This window comes from Dendrobates tinctorius, unplaced genomic scaffold (assembly GCF_039654945.1).
Source record: "Dendrobates tinctorius isolate UK_male_01 unplaced genomic scaffold, ASM3965494v1 ptg000202l, whole genome shotgun sequence".
Lineage (NCBI taxonomy): Eukaryota > Metazoa > Chordata > Amphibia > Anura > Dendrobatidae > Dendrobates > Dendrobates tinctorius.
The window spans coordinates 699,928-714,292 of record NW_027361869.1 but is presented as its reverse complement, the minus strand read 5'-3'; the positions used below and the strand labels follow the sequence as shown (position 1 = coordinate 714,292).

Sequence of the window (14,365 nt, the reverse complement as noted above, 5' to 3'; positions counted from 1 at the left end):
TAGCGATCACTAATGTGATAAGCAGACGACTGGCTGCAACTTTCTTCTAGGATAACTCTAAGCTGAAGCTGTCCTGTAATTGCTCGTTTTTGCTTACCCATCCAGCTGCTAATCCGATAAACCCCTCCACCGGAGGAATTGCAACGGAGCAACAGACCAGCCTGATGAATGAAGCGTCTCTTCCCGCTGCCCTGGCAAACACAAAGTAAGTGGATCCATCCATTCAGTGTAAAATCTACGAGCGACGAGGGATGGCTGTAGCAACGTATAAGGCGACATACGTTCCTTTTGGATTAATTGGCACATTTTCTCGTGCAGCTCCTTGTTGGGCGATGGTAACAATCCCAGCTCTGTTGGCAACATGGGTACCATGCCGACAGCGGCTCCACCTTCTTCGACAGGGGTTAGGAAAGCCTGGCATGAGCATGTGACCCAGGATCTCCGAAACCATCTAGTCCACAAATTGTACGTAAAGACGGTGACGCTTTATGCTGGGCACCGATAGTGGATCACCCAAATATTTATGGCTATGTTTGTTTCCTTTTGTTGCAGAGTACAAGCAATCTTCCCCACTCCTGACCCTGCGGCCCTGAAAGATCGGCGGATGGAAAACCTGGTGGCTTACGCCCGGAAAGTGGAGGGTGACATGTACGAGTCGGCCAACAGCAGGGTATGCATGGATAAATCACTACAAGCATCCTGTAATGTTATCGCTAGGATAGGGTGGGATCTCTGTGCCCCCCCCCCCCGACAATCATGAAGTCACTTCAGGTTTTCTACATGGGGTAAATGCATTACTCGTGTGTGCTGTGCTGCAGTTTCCCTACACAGAGATAAAACGCACAGAAGATGCCAATGTGCATAACTCCTTGGCTCTAAGGGGTTTCTGCTATTACATGATGGTATTTCTGCCACGTGTATAAGATGGACGCTAATAGCAGGCAGCCCATGTGTCCGCATTTACGTGGCAGCTTCTAGTGTGCAGTCTTTTTCCAATGGAGACTTTTAAGCCTCTGTATGAATTAAGACTCAAAGAAAGTTTTTCTTATGCAGGTTGGCATAGATGGCGCAGTAGTTGAGGAATCTGATGCGACCGTGTCGGCTTTCCTAATTCTTTTTGGGTTTTTTGTTTTCCATCCAGGATGAATATTACCATTTACTCGCTGAAAAAATCTACAAAATCCAAAAGGAACTGGAAGAGAAGCGAAGGTCGCGTCTGCAAAAACAAGGCCTCGTGGTAAACCAGACGGCTCTGCAGACACCGGGTACCCAGGCGCCAACTCTTCCACAGGCGGCCGCTGCTCTCGGCCAAGCTCAGCCTGTCCGGCCTGCCAGTACGTGTCAATGGAGCTGCAAAGCTTCTGTTGAACCCAGTCATATCCAAAACGTTTAAATGGATTGCTAAACTTTTATTTATTTATTTTTTTAAAGATGGTCCTCTCCCAATGTCTACAGTTCCTATGAGTAGGATGCAGCTGCCTTCAGGTAACAAGACCTAATCATCTGTAAGACTGTGTGGATTTTTCCATCTTGGAGTATGTGCACACTGAGTTTTTGGAGCAGAAAGTTAACGGAATCTCCCAAATTTTTGAGGAGTTCCGCATTTTGAACAAGGGTTATGGAGAGTTTCCTCTCCCCCCCCAAAAAAAAAAAAAAATTAATCGACAACCTCTGTGTGTATGTAGCCTTGGATGTATTTCCCCATCAGTGACGTTTGGCAGGTCATGCCCCGAAATTTACAATTTGTCTTTTTCTTTTCAGGAATTAATCAGTTTAATAACATGCCCATTGGAAATGTTCAGATTCCTTCTGCTCCTATGGGACCTCGGGCAGCATCTCCGCTGAACCACCCCACACAAATGAACAACATGGGATCGGTGCCAGCTGTAAGTAATGTACACCGGGGCGCCCAGTGCCTTTTTTTTTTTTTTTTTTCCTTTAGCATTTTTTAAGTTTTTTTTCTTCTATATGATTAATGGTTATTTCTTCCCATAGATGGCAATGTCTCCATCTCGAATGTCCCAACCCCAGACCATGATGGGTACACACAGCAATAATCTAATGGGTCCTGCACAGACTCAGAATCAGTTCTTGCAACAAGGGCAGTTTCAGACCAATAATGGCAGCTTAGGCGTGACACTAGGGCAAACGGGCGCAGCGGCTGTGGTGTCACAGGTAAGAGGTCCTCTCTGTATTATATGAAGGAACCCTGCTCTATAAAGATTCAGAAATAACGTGGTACGTTTTCCAGCAGGGACAAGCGCCCACCGCATCTTTGCCAATCAGCAACTCCATGAACATGCTGGGCCCTCAAACCAGTCAGCTTCCACGGCCAGCACTTTCCCAGTCTCCCCTCCATCAAACCCCTCCTTCAGTTACTGCTGCCGCCGCTGCTATGCCTCCTGTTCAGCACCCAACACCATCTGGCATGACTCCACCACAACCAGCAGCACCAGCCCAGCCATCCACTCCGCTGCCACCGGCTGGACAGACCCCAGCTCCTACGCCTGGCTCTGTCCCTAATGCCATGCAGACACAGAGCACCCCGACGGTGCAGGCAGCTGCCCAGGCCCAGCTCACTCCACAGCCTCCTACTCCTGTGCCCAGTCAGTCTGTGCCCACCCCACAGCCATCTCAGCTGCAGCCGGCATCTGTGCACGCTGCAGCCCCTGGCACTCCGGTAAGTATAAAGCGCCAATATGCTTTACACAGTTAATACTTCCATGTCCTCTATATGAACGTCGACTAATAGTTGGTTGGACTTTTTTTTTTTTTTTTTTTTTTCTCTAGCTTTCCCAGGCAGCTGCAAGTGTTGATAACCGTGTGCCTACTCCTGCATCGGTGGCCAGCACCGACAACCAGTCAGCCCCTGATCACCCAGTGATTGATGTCAAGCTAGAAGTGAAAACGGAGGAGCCGGAGCCTTGTGAGATCTCAGTGGAGCCTAAAACCGAGGTAATTTCCTGCAGGAGGATTGCCCGGGGTATGTTTTCTATGGTAGATGGCAGGTATGATCAGTCCATAAAGTTTCTAGTGATGGCATCTAGGACTAGGGGTCTTGATGCATCATTCGTCGTACATCTCAGTGCTGTAAGTTGTCTCCCAACTTGTGGCTGACAGGGCATACTGGGAGCTGTAGTTTCCCAACAGCTGCACATCAGCATGAGCATAAGCAGATTAGAGGGTTTATTAGTTGCAAAAAGAGAGGTTTTTTCATTCCAGCAAAGCAAATTAAAGGCAAAAATACTTTATTAGGACGTCATTAAAGTAGTAGCGCGTGCATAAAAAATATCTGACACGCTTCGAGTTTAGCTGACTCTTAATCGTAGGTATAGTAAGGGGTTTCTAACTAAAGATGCTGATTTGGGGGGGGGGGATATAAAAATAATTTGCATTCCTAATTTCTCGTTCGCCTTATTGGGGGACACAGAGACCATGGGTGTACGCTGCTGCCACTAGGAGGCTGACACTATGCACAAAAAAAGGGTTAGCTCCTCCGCAGTGTACACCCCACCGACCGGCAGGAAATTCCTCAGTTTAGCTTAGTGTCAGTAGGAGGTGGACACGGGTCTTTCATTAGACCCATATCTACCTCGATGTGCGTCGTTCCTTTTCAGGTTTCCGGAGGGATACAGTGTGAATGGTCACTACTGTACTCCCACAAGAGACTATGAGTACGGCGTGTACTGCCACCCCGTATCCTCATAGCTCTCAGTGGCGGGACCACAGCTTAGCACGGGTGCGTGCCAGCGATCAGGAGAGTCCTCGCCCCCCGCCTTCCACCCACTCGCCTACCAGAGCCTGTCGGTCGGATGAGGCGCAGATACCACAAAGACGCAGACAGCGTGGGATATATCAGGTACCTTTATTGCAAACGGAGGTGAGTATGCAGTCCAAGACGCGGCCCCCTGGCGGTTTCAGGATTCTTGGGAGCGGTCGCCGAGGGAGTACTGTGGAGTCTCTGCGCCGCCCGCGCCTCCCGGCCGCCGCCGCATCCGTACGGGCCCCGGCTATTGCGCGGGCCTTGTTCTATGCTTCTCCACCTCCTTCTTTCTTCGGCATTCGGCAGGGGATCCAGGTGATAGGTAGGGAGGTAGCCGCGGCGACGCTGCGAGACCTCCGCGCCGCCCCGCGCTGACAGGCGGCCGTCGCCATTAATTTAGTCCCCGGCTTCATTTCGGGCCTTCTCTGACATCGCGGCCACACCCCCCGCTCTCTCTCTCATAGGCGGGCTTCTCTCCCGCCCGTTCTAGGACCACCCACCGCCTCTCAGAGCCTGCGGTGGGCAGCGGGCGGTACTCTCTTTGCCTCAGCAGCTAGCTCCGCCCATCTTCTTCGTTTGAAGGCGCGCGTTTATCCTGGTTCCCTCAGGCTGCCGCCATTTTATCAGCCTGTCAGCCGGACACAGAGGGATTCCACGTTCTCCTCTGCTGGGGCCCTGCATCTTCAGACGAGCCGTGTATCAGCACCTTCGGGGACACCGCATCGTGAGTAGCTCTGCAACTGCAGACTGACACCCTTCTCTGCCTTCTGTCCCCCAACCTTCCAGCATTTCCGCAGGTTTCTTCTTTTCTCCTTCATTATCCTAACTCTAAGGCTGAGCGTGGCCGTCCGTCTGCCCCCACCCCTCTGCCTGGACTGCAGCAATCCCATTCAGCATGACTCTGTCCAGGAGCCACCTATTGCGCCACGTGAAAGCGAACCCTCCATTCCTGGTTGGGCCTCGTCTCTTTCACAATCTGTGGCAGGCCTCACCAGGGTGTCTCAGTCCATAGTAGCCGTCCTTGATAAGTTGCCCCTGGACACTTCTGCAGGGTCCAGCAGGTCACATGTAGCTCCATCTGAGCCAGCCAGCAGAAGCCGCAAAGGCCCAGACAGGATCTCCGGCCGGGATCCCCTCCTGGCCTCACATCCCCACATAGTCCTTCCCAGCAGTCGCCCTCCCGTGCCTCCTGACCCGAGTCAGGTGAAGCGTTCTCGGATGTGTCATCCGAAGGGATCTTAGAGCTGGACGCAGACATGAAGGTTACGGTACAGAACCTCATTGCTGCGATTAACCACACCTTCGAAATCTCAGACTCCCCTGCGAAATCCTCAGAACAGGAGGTTTCGTTCAGATGGGCAGAAACGCCTTCCAGGGTCTTCGCCTCCCACTCTGAGTTTGGCAAGATCCTTACCAGGGAAAGAGAAAATCCGACCAGGCGCCTTCAAAGAGGGAAGCGCCTCGGCGTGCTGTACCCGTTTGCCAAGGAGCTCACCAACAACTGGGCTGCTTCCCCCTCGGTAGACGCACCCGTGTCCAGACTGTCTAACAGCATGGTCCTCCCGATTTCAGGTGTGGCGTCACTAAAGGATTCGAATGATAGGATTATAGAATCCTTAACAAAGCATACGAAGCGGCTGCAGCGGTGCTAAGCCCAGCCTTCGCTTCCTCTTGGGTAGCGAAGGCCATAGCCACTTGGGCAGAGGATCTCTGCAAGGGCATCCTAGGTAACGCCCAACCAGAGCAATTGGCCGAACTGGCCAACCAGATCTCCCATGCAGGGAATTATCTGCTCTCTGCCTCTTTGGATGCCGCGTCTTGCGCAGTTCAGGCATCAAGCAGCGTTGTGGCAATCCGACGTACAATTTGGCTCAAGGCTTGGCAGGCGGATTTGAATTCAAATAAGTCTCTTACCAATCTGCCTTTTCAGGAAGCGCGTCTCTTCGGATCCCAGATGGATCAGATTATTAAGGACGCCACTGGAGGCACGAGTTCCCTCCTCCCTCAGTCCAAGCCTCGCAGACCTCCGCTAAAACGTCAGTTTCGGCCCTTTCGGACATTCCACCGTTTCAATACGGCAGACAACTTCTCTAACCAACAGAGAACGCAGGCACGCCAGGATAGAAAAAAGGCGTCTTTCAGACCCACTCCCTCCTTGTGATCTCACTCCTCCCAGGGCAGATCCTCCAGATCTGGACAGTCCACATCAGCATGACTATCAACGAACCCCCGAGAGTCCTTCCCAATTGGGAGGTCGACGTCTTTTCTTCAGAGACGGCTGGCTTGCCTCAGTAGAGGACGCTTGGGTCAGGGAGGTGGTATCATCAGGATACAAGATAGAGTTCATTTCTCGTCCCCGGGATTGTTTCTTCGAGTCCCAACCTCCAAAAGATCCTGCCTTAGTTCCGGGGTTCTTTGCGTCCATCGCCTCTCTCCTCACTTCCGGAGTGATCGTGCCCGTCCCCGAGTCAGAACAGTTCACAGGGTTTTACTCAAACCTGTTTGTGGTACCGAAAAAAGGCGGTACAGTTCGCCCCATCTTGGACCTCAAATTACTCAACAAGACAGTCCGACTGCGTCATTTCCGAATGGAGTCTCTGGTCGGTAATCGCTTCCATGGAGACGCAGGAGTTCATGTGTTAAATAGACATTCAAGATGCCTATCTACATGTTCCCATATTCTCCGGCCATCAGAAATTCCTGCGATTCGCCAGGAACATTACCAATTCATTGCACTGCCGTTCGATCTCGCCACCGCACCCAGAGTATTTACGAAGATCATGGCAGCGTTGATGGCCTTGTTGAGAATCGAGGGTCTCGTTCTTTTTCCGTACCTCGATGACATTCTGATCGAAGCTCCATCCTTTCATCAAGCTCGCCAAAGTCTTACCATCGTCCTTGACACCCTGTCCAATTTCGGGTGGCTCATCAACAAAAGGAAGTCCTGCCTTTTTCCGACACAACGTCTTGTGTTTCTGGGTCTATTGTTCGGCACTCGTCTATCGAAGGTTTTCTCCCACAAGAAAAGATTTGCTCCCTGCAGCGGGATGTGCGAGTGCTGCATATCTTACGACTTCCATCTCTCCGGACAACGATGAAAGTCCTGGGAAAGATGGTGGCAGCGACAGAGGCGGTTCCCTTTGCCCAATTTCACTCCAGACCCCTCCAACACGCCATACTGTCTCGGTGGAACAGGTCTGTTCTTTCCCTGGACCGCCCATTTCGTCTTTCATACCGGGTCAAGCAGTCCTTCAATTGGTGGCTGATGTCTCCTCTCATCTCCCTAGGACGGTCATTCCTTCCCATTCACTGGCAGATTGTGACAACGGATGCCAGCCTCCTCGGCCGGGGGCAGTGTTCCGCAGTCACACTGTTCAGGGTCGATGGTCGATTCAGGAGTCAACTCTGCCGATCAACGTCCTCGAGATACGAGCAATTTATCTGTCTCTTGTTCACTGGGAGAGGCTTCTCAAGGGCCTGCCTATCCGGATTCAGACAGTCAATGTCACAGCGGTGGCATATGTCAACCGCCAGGGGGGGACACGGAGTGTCTCAGCCCTGGCAGAAGTGTCCAAGATTCTTCATTGGGCAGAGCTTTCAGTCCCGGCAATATCCGCGGTGCACATTCCCGGCGTGGACAACTGGGCCGCCGATTTTCTCAGCCGCGAGGGTCTCGTGACGGGAGAGTGGTCCCTACGTCCGGAGGTATTTCTTCAGCTTTGCCGTCGTTGGGGAACCCCGGAGCTTCTCGCCTCAACAGGAAAGTCCCACAGTTTGTATCCAGGGCTCGAGATCCTCTCGCAGTGGGCGCCAGCGCTCTGGCCATTCCTTGGTCGCAGTTCAATCTCCCCTACCTATTCCCTCCTCTGCCTCTTCTTCCCAGGCTGTTGAAGAAAATCAAGGCGGAAGGAATTCCAATCACTCATCGCCCAGAAGGGCTTGGTTCACGGACATCGTCAACCTTCTCGCGGACGCCCCCTGGAAGCTTCCAGACAGGGCAGATCTGCTGTCTCAAGGTCCGATTTGCCACTCCAATTCTTGGCCACTCAGTTTAACGGCGTGGCTGTTGAAACCGAGGTTTTGAAATGATCAGGCTTTTCAGATCGAGTTATTCATACTATGATCCGGGCCAGAAAGCCATCGTCTTCCAAAGTTTATTACCGTACCTGGAAGGCCTATTTCACTTGGTGCGAGTCCACCGACATTCTGCCCATGCATTTTTCGCTCCCTTCTGTCCTGGCGTTTCTTCAGGCAGGGCTTGATGCAGGCCTTGCCCTCAGCTCTTTAAAAGGTCAGTTTCGGCGCTGTCCATTTTATTTCAGAAGACGTTGGTCTCCCGTCCTCAGGTCAAAACCTTCCTTCAAGGAATGGCTCATACGGCTCCTCCGTACCGAGCGGCCGTAGATCCTTGGGATCTTAATCTGGTTCTTGAGGCTCTGCAAGGTCCTCCCTTTGAACCTCTCAGGGAACTTTCCCCTATCCCTCCTTTCATGGAAAGTAGCCTTCCTAGTGGCCATCACCTCCATCCGGCGCGTGTCGGAATTGGCGGCCCTCTCTTGCCGCTCTCCTTTCTTGGTACTCCACTAGGACAAGGTAGTTCTGCGGCCTCCTCCCGCTTTCCTTCTTAAAGTGCTGTCCACTTTCCACCTGAATGAGGATACTGTTCTCCCGTCCTTTTGTCCGGGTCCAGCTCGTCCTCGGGACCGCTCCTTTAACAAGCTGGACTTGGTCAGGGGGATTAAGGTCTACCTAGCTAGGATGACTTCTTTGCGGAAGACAGACTCTCTCTTCATCCTTCCAGATGGGGTGCAGAGAGGTCAGCCGGCCTCCAAAGCTACTATTGCTCGCTGGATCAGATCGGCAATTTTGGAGGCCTACCGGATCAAACATCGATTGACCCCTCCGGGAATTAGAGCTCACTCTACCCGGGCAGTGGGTACCTCCTGGACGGTGCGCCACAGAGCTTCCGCGCTGCAGCTTGCAAAGCTGCTACCTGGTCATCGGTTCACACATTTGTGAAATTCTACAAGGTCCACACCTACGCTTCGGCGGATGCCAGCCTAGGTGGAAGGATTCTGCAGGCAGCGGTGGTGAGTCCGCAGGCCTGATGGAAGTTTGCTTTCTCGCCCCAGGGACTGCTTTGGGACGTCCCATGGTCTGTGTCCCCCAATAAGGCGAACGAGAAAACAGGATTTTTGGGTTGCTTACCGTAAAATCTGTTTCTCTGAGCCTTCATGGGGGACACAGCACCCTCCCATGTTCTGCAACTCCTGTTCTTATGTTTGGTTATTTACAGTTGAGTTGTCTGTTCTGTTTTTCAATCTATTCTGTTACTTCTCCTACTGCTTTCTCACTAACTGAGGAATTTCCTGCCGGTCGGTGGGGTGTACACTGCGGAGGAGGAGCTAACCCTTTTTTTGTGCATAGTGTCAGCCTCCTAGTGGCAGCAGCGTACACCCATGGTCTCTGTGTCCCCCAATGAAGGCTCCGAGAAACAGATTTTACGGTAAGCAACCCAAAAATCCTGTTTTACAACCGTATACTTCATAGGTAGAAGAAGAGATACCTGCTCAGGTAAAGGAAGCCCCAGTGGAAGGAATGGAGACCAAAACTGAACCTATGGAAGTTGAGGAAAAGAAACCAGAAATAAAAGTTGATTCGAAGGAAGAAGAGGAAAATGCAACTAATAACACTACACCTCCGTCCTCATCGCCTTCTCAACCTCGGAAAAAGAGTAAGTGTGATGAGTAGTTTTTTTTTTTTTTTTCTTTTTAGCGTAATTCAAATCTCAAATTTGTGATTTCTGTTTCAGTGTTTAAACCAGAGGAGCTCCGCCAAGCCCTGATGCCAACCCTGGAAGCACTATATCGGCAAGATCCGGAGTCCTTGCCTTTCCGACAACCAGTTGATCCACAGTTGCTGGGCATACCGGTGAGTACCACATGCTTTAAAAGGGGGTTTTTAGCTTTTAAAAACATTTCCTTTAACGTCAAGTAACACAGCAGTGATCAGCGTGAGTGGTGATGTGAGCAGTTGCTGCTGCAGCCAAAACACTTAGATCTTAGCAGCAGAGGGGAAATTGTGGGTACCGTCAGTTTACTTTGCGTTACAGGAAATGTTTGGGGTCCACAGTAACAGTATCAGTCAGATCAATCCTGATACGAATTAGTATCGGCGATGGACATAGTCCTGTCCTCCTAGTATATTGAGGTTGCGATGATCACTTTGAGGCCATTCAGCTTCAGAGGGGGTTTGGAAGAAACAACTAACTCCCACAATCTTTCTATTTTAGGATTACTTTGATATTGTAAAGAATCCCATGGACTTATCAACCATAAAGCGGAAGCTCGACACGGGGCAGTACCAAGAGCCGTGGCAGTACGTGGACGACGTGTGGCTCATGTTTAATAATGCCTGGCTGTATAACCGCAAGACTTCCCGGGTGTACAAATACTGCACCAAGCTCGCCGAGGTGTTTGAGCAGGAGATTGACCCCGTTATGCAGTCAATGGGCTACTGCTGCGGACGGAAGGTAAGACGTGGAGTCAGGCTTTCTGCTTTAGCTGACTCGAGAAGGAACCTTGGGTCCTAAGTATTTCTTCTTCTTCGCTCCCTCAGTTTGAGTTTTCACCTCAGACGTTGTGCTGTTACGGGAAGCAGCTATGTACGATCCCTCGCGATGTCGCCTACTTCAGCTATCAGAACAGGTAATTTCGAGCTCCAGACGTTCATCTGATACAGACGACCTATCCTAAGGATATGTTAACATTTCACGCTGGTCAAGCACCGTCAATAATTTTGGGCCAGACGCTCGTTCTTCTGACCTTTATCTCTCCTGACTCCTCCAAACACATGGACACTGAGGTCTGCCGCTCGTAATAAACCACCGCCAGTCTCATTTGGCATCGGCATTTCTGCACGCAGAACTCAAGTGGCGAGAGATCGAGGTCCAATATTTCTGAGTGGGAGAGTCAGTATGTCCCCATACACATGAAATGGTCAGCCGAAATTTGCGTGTTTAGCCAAGTTTTATCTTGTGTCTATGGGGTCCTCAAGTCCCAGTAAGCACCAACTAGTTTTACTAAAGTTGTCACTAATAAAATGCAGTGTTGGCTCCAGTAATATTTTGAACCTTATAAACATTCAATGATTTCTCACTTTAGGTATCACTTCTGTGAAAAGTGTTTCACTGAGATTCAGGGGGACAACGTCACTCTAGGAGATGATCCGTCCCAGCCTCAAACGTAAGTTACTTCACTTCTTGCTCCGTGTGTTAGGGCACATTCACACATCCGTGCCAATCGGTCCACGGTCAGATCGCCATGCACGGACTGGCCGTGGGTCTCCCAACCCCAGCATGACAGCATCATATATTTCTATGATGCTGTCCGGCTCGGGTGGGGGAAACCGCAGCCAGTCAGTCGGACCAATTTGCACGGACATCTGAATGCATCCTTAAGATGAGTTCAAGCAGGTTAATAAAAGTATGCTGGATATGATGATAATGATGTATGCGAAGTGCTGTATGAAAGAGGTCTGCTTAGATGCACAAAGGTAACAGGGGCTGATCTGTCATTATTTTTTTTTCTTTAGGACAATCTCCAAAGATCAGTTTGAGAAAAAGAAGAATGACATGCTGGATCCAGAGCCGTGAGTATCACAGCTGCAGTTCTTTGACGTTCTTGCGCTTCCTTGCACCTTTTATAATCTTTGCTCTCTCTCGTCCCCAGGTTTGTAGATTGTAAAGAATGTGGGAGGAAAATGCATCAGATTTGTGTGCTGCACTTCGACATCATCTGGCCGTCTGGGTAAGTTCACATCTGAACGTATTGACATGTAGGATGTTTCTCTGTTCGAGCGCCGGGGTCCGCCTAATGGCCCTTGAACGCCAAGGTCCGCTTGAGCACCCGGGATCTCTCTCTGTCCGTGGTCTTCTCTATCATTATGCCATTTTGGACATTTAATGATTTGATGATTGATTCGCTCTTAATCTCAATCTTTTGCCTTTACAGATTCGTCTGTGATAACTGTTTGAAGAAAACAGGAAGGACGCGGAAGGAAAACAAGTTTTGTGCAAAGAGTGAGTGACTTCAGAGTTTTGTCCTCTTTTAAAGTGAACACTGAATTCAAAATGGCTCTTCTAAGTAATGCATTACTGAAAATCACTGGAATTTTATTTTTTTCTCCTTCAGGACTCCAGACAACTCGGCTAGGATGTCATCTAGAGGACCGTGTAAATAAATTCCTTCGGCGGCAGAATCATCCTGAATCTGGGGAGGTGTCTGTCCGGGTGGTGGCCAGTTCTGATAAGATAGTGGAAGTTAAGCCCGGCATGAAGTCCAGGTATATAACTCGGCATCACATAATTGTGAATAGGAGCCAGAAGGACATAGACCTGAAGATGATTTTACATTATATTATTAGTTTTCTTGTCTGTGTCACTGATCCATTGCCTTCTCTCTTCCCTTTTTAAGGTTTGTTGATACAGGCGAGATGCCGGATTCCTTCCCTTACCGCACAAAGGCACTTTTTGCCTTTGAGGAGATAGACGGAGTGGATGTGTGTTTCTTTGGCATGCACGTGCAAGAATATGGATCCGATTGTCCTCTTCCTAACACCAGGTAAGCAGAACTCCTCTGTCCCTCTGGTTCTTGTCACCCCGAGAGCTGGTACCATCCGTTGAATATGGATTTGCAGCGCTATCGTATGGGCACAATTCCTGTTTTCGTTACTTTACATCTTTTTTTTTAATGATATATCTACAGACGTGTCTACATCTCATACCTGGACAGTATTCACTTCTTCCGCCCACGTAGCCTTCGAACAGCGGTCTACCACGAGATACTCATTGGCTATCTGGAATACGTGAAGAAACTTGGGTAACTTTTTTTTTTTTTCCCTTTTACATGGCACATCATCTGTGGGAATATATCAGGGCATCCTCGCTGTCCAGACTCCAAATTTCCGGCAGAGAAATCTCGCTTTCAGTTGCCACCATGGGGTAAATTGAAAGATTGCTTGGTGCCTAATAAAATAAGTTTGCCTTATATTAAAGGGCAGATCCTCCCTGATTTGGCTTATTGGTGTAGTCTTGTAATAAAAAAAAATCCATCAGCTTAAGAGATTTCCATTTTATAAAGTGGGATCTACTTTTACTTTGATTATGGAAGGATCAGACCCCTGGGACCCCCCACTGGTCACAAAGGGAAAGCACATCTTACTAGGAATTAAGGAATACCCTTTTTATCTTTAGGCTATGTGCCCACGTAGCGTTTTAAACCGGACTCCTTCCCAGAAAACGCGCAGGGTTTTTTCCGCGCGTTTTTACCGCGATTATGTTCGCAATTTTGCAGCGATTTTCACGTGTGAAATTCAAGCACTTTCCAAGCGATTTGAAGCATCGCTTGGAAAGTGATTGACAGGTTGGTCACACTCGTCAAACATAGTGTTTGACAAGTGTGACCAGCTTTTTACTATTGAGGCTGCCTATGCGGCATCAATAGTAAAAGAATGTTAAAAATGATAAAAAAATAAAAAATCGGGGTATATTTACCTTCAGACGTCCCGCACAGTCTCAGCGACGCTCCCGTTCCCAACGATGCCTTGCGAGACCTGTGATGACGTTGGTCTCGCGTTGCTATAGTGATCTCACGAGACCGCTAGAGTAACGTGAGACTACGTCATCACAGGTCCTTGCCGCAAGGCATTACTGGGAACGCTGAGGCCCGGGAAGGCTGCGCGTGACACCGGAAGGTAAATATACCCCAATTTTTTATTTTTTATATTTACAGGGGTATGGTACCCAGGGCCTGGAGGACAGTCTCCTCTCCTCCACACCATGGGTACCAACCACACATGAGACGCTTAACTTTGCGCATGGTGGGCATAGCCACATGCGGGAAGTAAGCGGTTCTCATGCATTCCTATGGGTACGGAATCACGGCAATTCTTTGCGATTCCGCAAAAAGAATGAGCATGCTGTGTTTTTTCCCGCGATGCGATTCCGCCGCGGAAAAAAGCGCAGCATTAGTACTGCATGTGCGGAATGCCATAGGAATGCATGGGGGGGCGTCATGTACAAGATTTTTAAACGTTTTCGCTCCGAAAATCGCGGCAAAAATGCTTAAAAATCGTATCGTGGGCACACAGCCTTAGAATGGCATAAGTTACTTTCTATGTTCCTACTAGTCCAAAAATATATATATTTTTTTCTCCTCTGTGTCTTTAGCTACGTCACAGGACATATCTGGGCCTGTCCTCCAAGCGAAGGAGACGATTATATCTTTCATTGTCATCCGCCGGACCAGAAAATACCCAAACCTAAGCGTTTACAGGAGTGGTACAAGAAGATGCTGGATAAAGCTTTTGCTGAACGTATAATACATGACTATAAGGTATGCAGAACATTGGTTTTGGATTTTAGAAGGATTTTCCATAGAATAACCTTTTAATTTGGGGATATCTTATGCATTAATATATAATAATCCTATATTTCTAGAACTTCAGTTAAAGCCGCTAGACCCTTCAGCCTGATAACGAGTGGACATACCCTAAATGTTTTTTGTTTTTTTTTTTTCACTGGAAAAACACCAAAGCTACTTA

The 14,365-nt window shown here is 49.4% G+C and overlaps 1 protein-coding gene across 4 annotated transcripts in view; it reads left to right on the top strand.

Annotated features, from left to right (window-relative positions):
- The window catches only part of CREBBP (CREB binding protein), a 39,910-nt gene that overhangs the window by 15,073 nt on the left and 10,472 nt on the right, over positions 1 to 14,365 (top strand). For 2 of the 4 annotated variants that reach the window (XM_073553524.1, XM_073553522.1), the window contains exons 7-27: positions 106 to 205; positions 319 to 465; positions 553 to 670; positions 1,142 to 1,334; positions 1,432 to 1,485; positions 1,762 to 1,886; positions 1,996 to 2,175; positions 2,255 to 2,680; positions 2,791 to 2,955; positions 9,314 to 9,497; positions 9,576 to 9,694; positions 10,056 to 10,295; positions 10,382 to 10,470; positions 10,927 to 11,007; positions 11,357 to 11,413; positions 11,494 to 11,571; positions 11,776 to 11,843; positions 11,956 to 12,106; positions 12,238 to 12,384; positions 12,529 to 12,642; positions 13,992 to 14,157. In XM_073553524.1, coding sequence (XP_073409625.1) covers positions 106 to 205; positions 319 to 465; positions 553 to 670; positions 1,142 to 1,334; positions 1,432 to 1,485; positions 1,762 to 1,886; positions 1,996 to 2,175; positions 2,255 to 2,680; positions 2,791 to 2,955; positions 9,314 to 9,497; positions 9,576 to 9,694; positions 10,056 to 10,295; positions 10,382 to 10,470; positions 10,927 to 11,007; positions 11,357 to 11,413; positions 11,494 to 11,571; positions 11,776 to 11,843; positions 11,956 to 12,106; positions 12,238 to 12,384; positions 12,529 to 12,642; positions 13,992 to 14,157 — 3,002 coding nt within the window. Of the gene's footprint in view, positions 1 to 105; positions 206 to 318; positions 466 to 552; positions 671 to 1,141; positions 1,335 to 1,431; positions 1,486 to 1,761; positions 1,887 to 1,995; positions 2,176 to 2,251; positions 2,681 to 2,790; positions 2,956 to 9,313; positions 9,498 to 9,575; positions 9,695 to 10,055; positions 10,296 to 10,381; positions 10,471 to 10,926; positions 11,008 to 11,356; positions 11,414 to 11,493; positions 11,572 to 11,775; positions 11,844 to 11,955; positions 12,107 to 12,237; positions 12,385 to 12,528; positions 12,643 to 13,991; positions 14,158 to 14,365 lie in introns of all 4 variants that reach the window. The other 2 variants (XM_073553523.1, XM_073553521.1) reach the window with 1 other exon arrangement.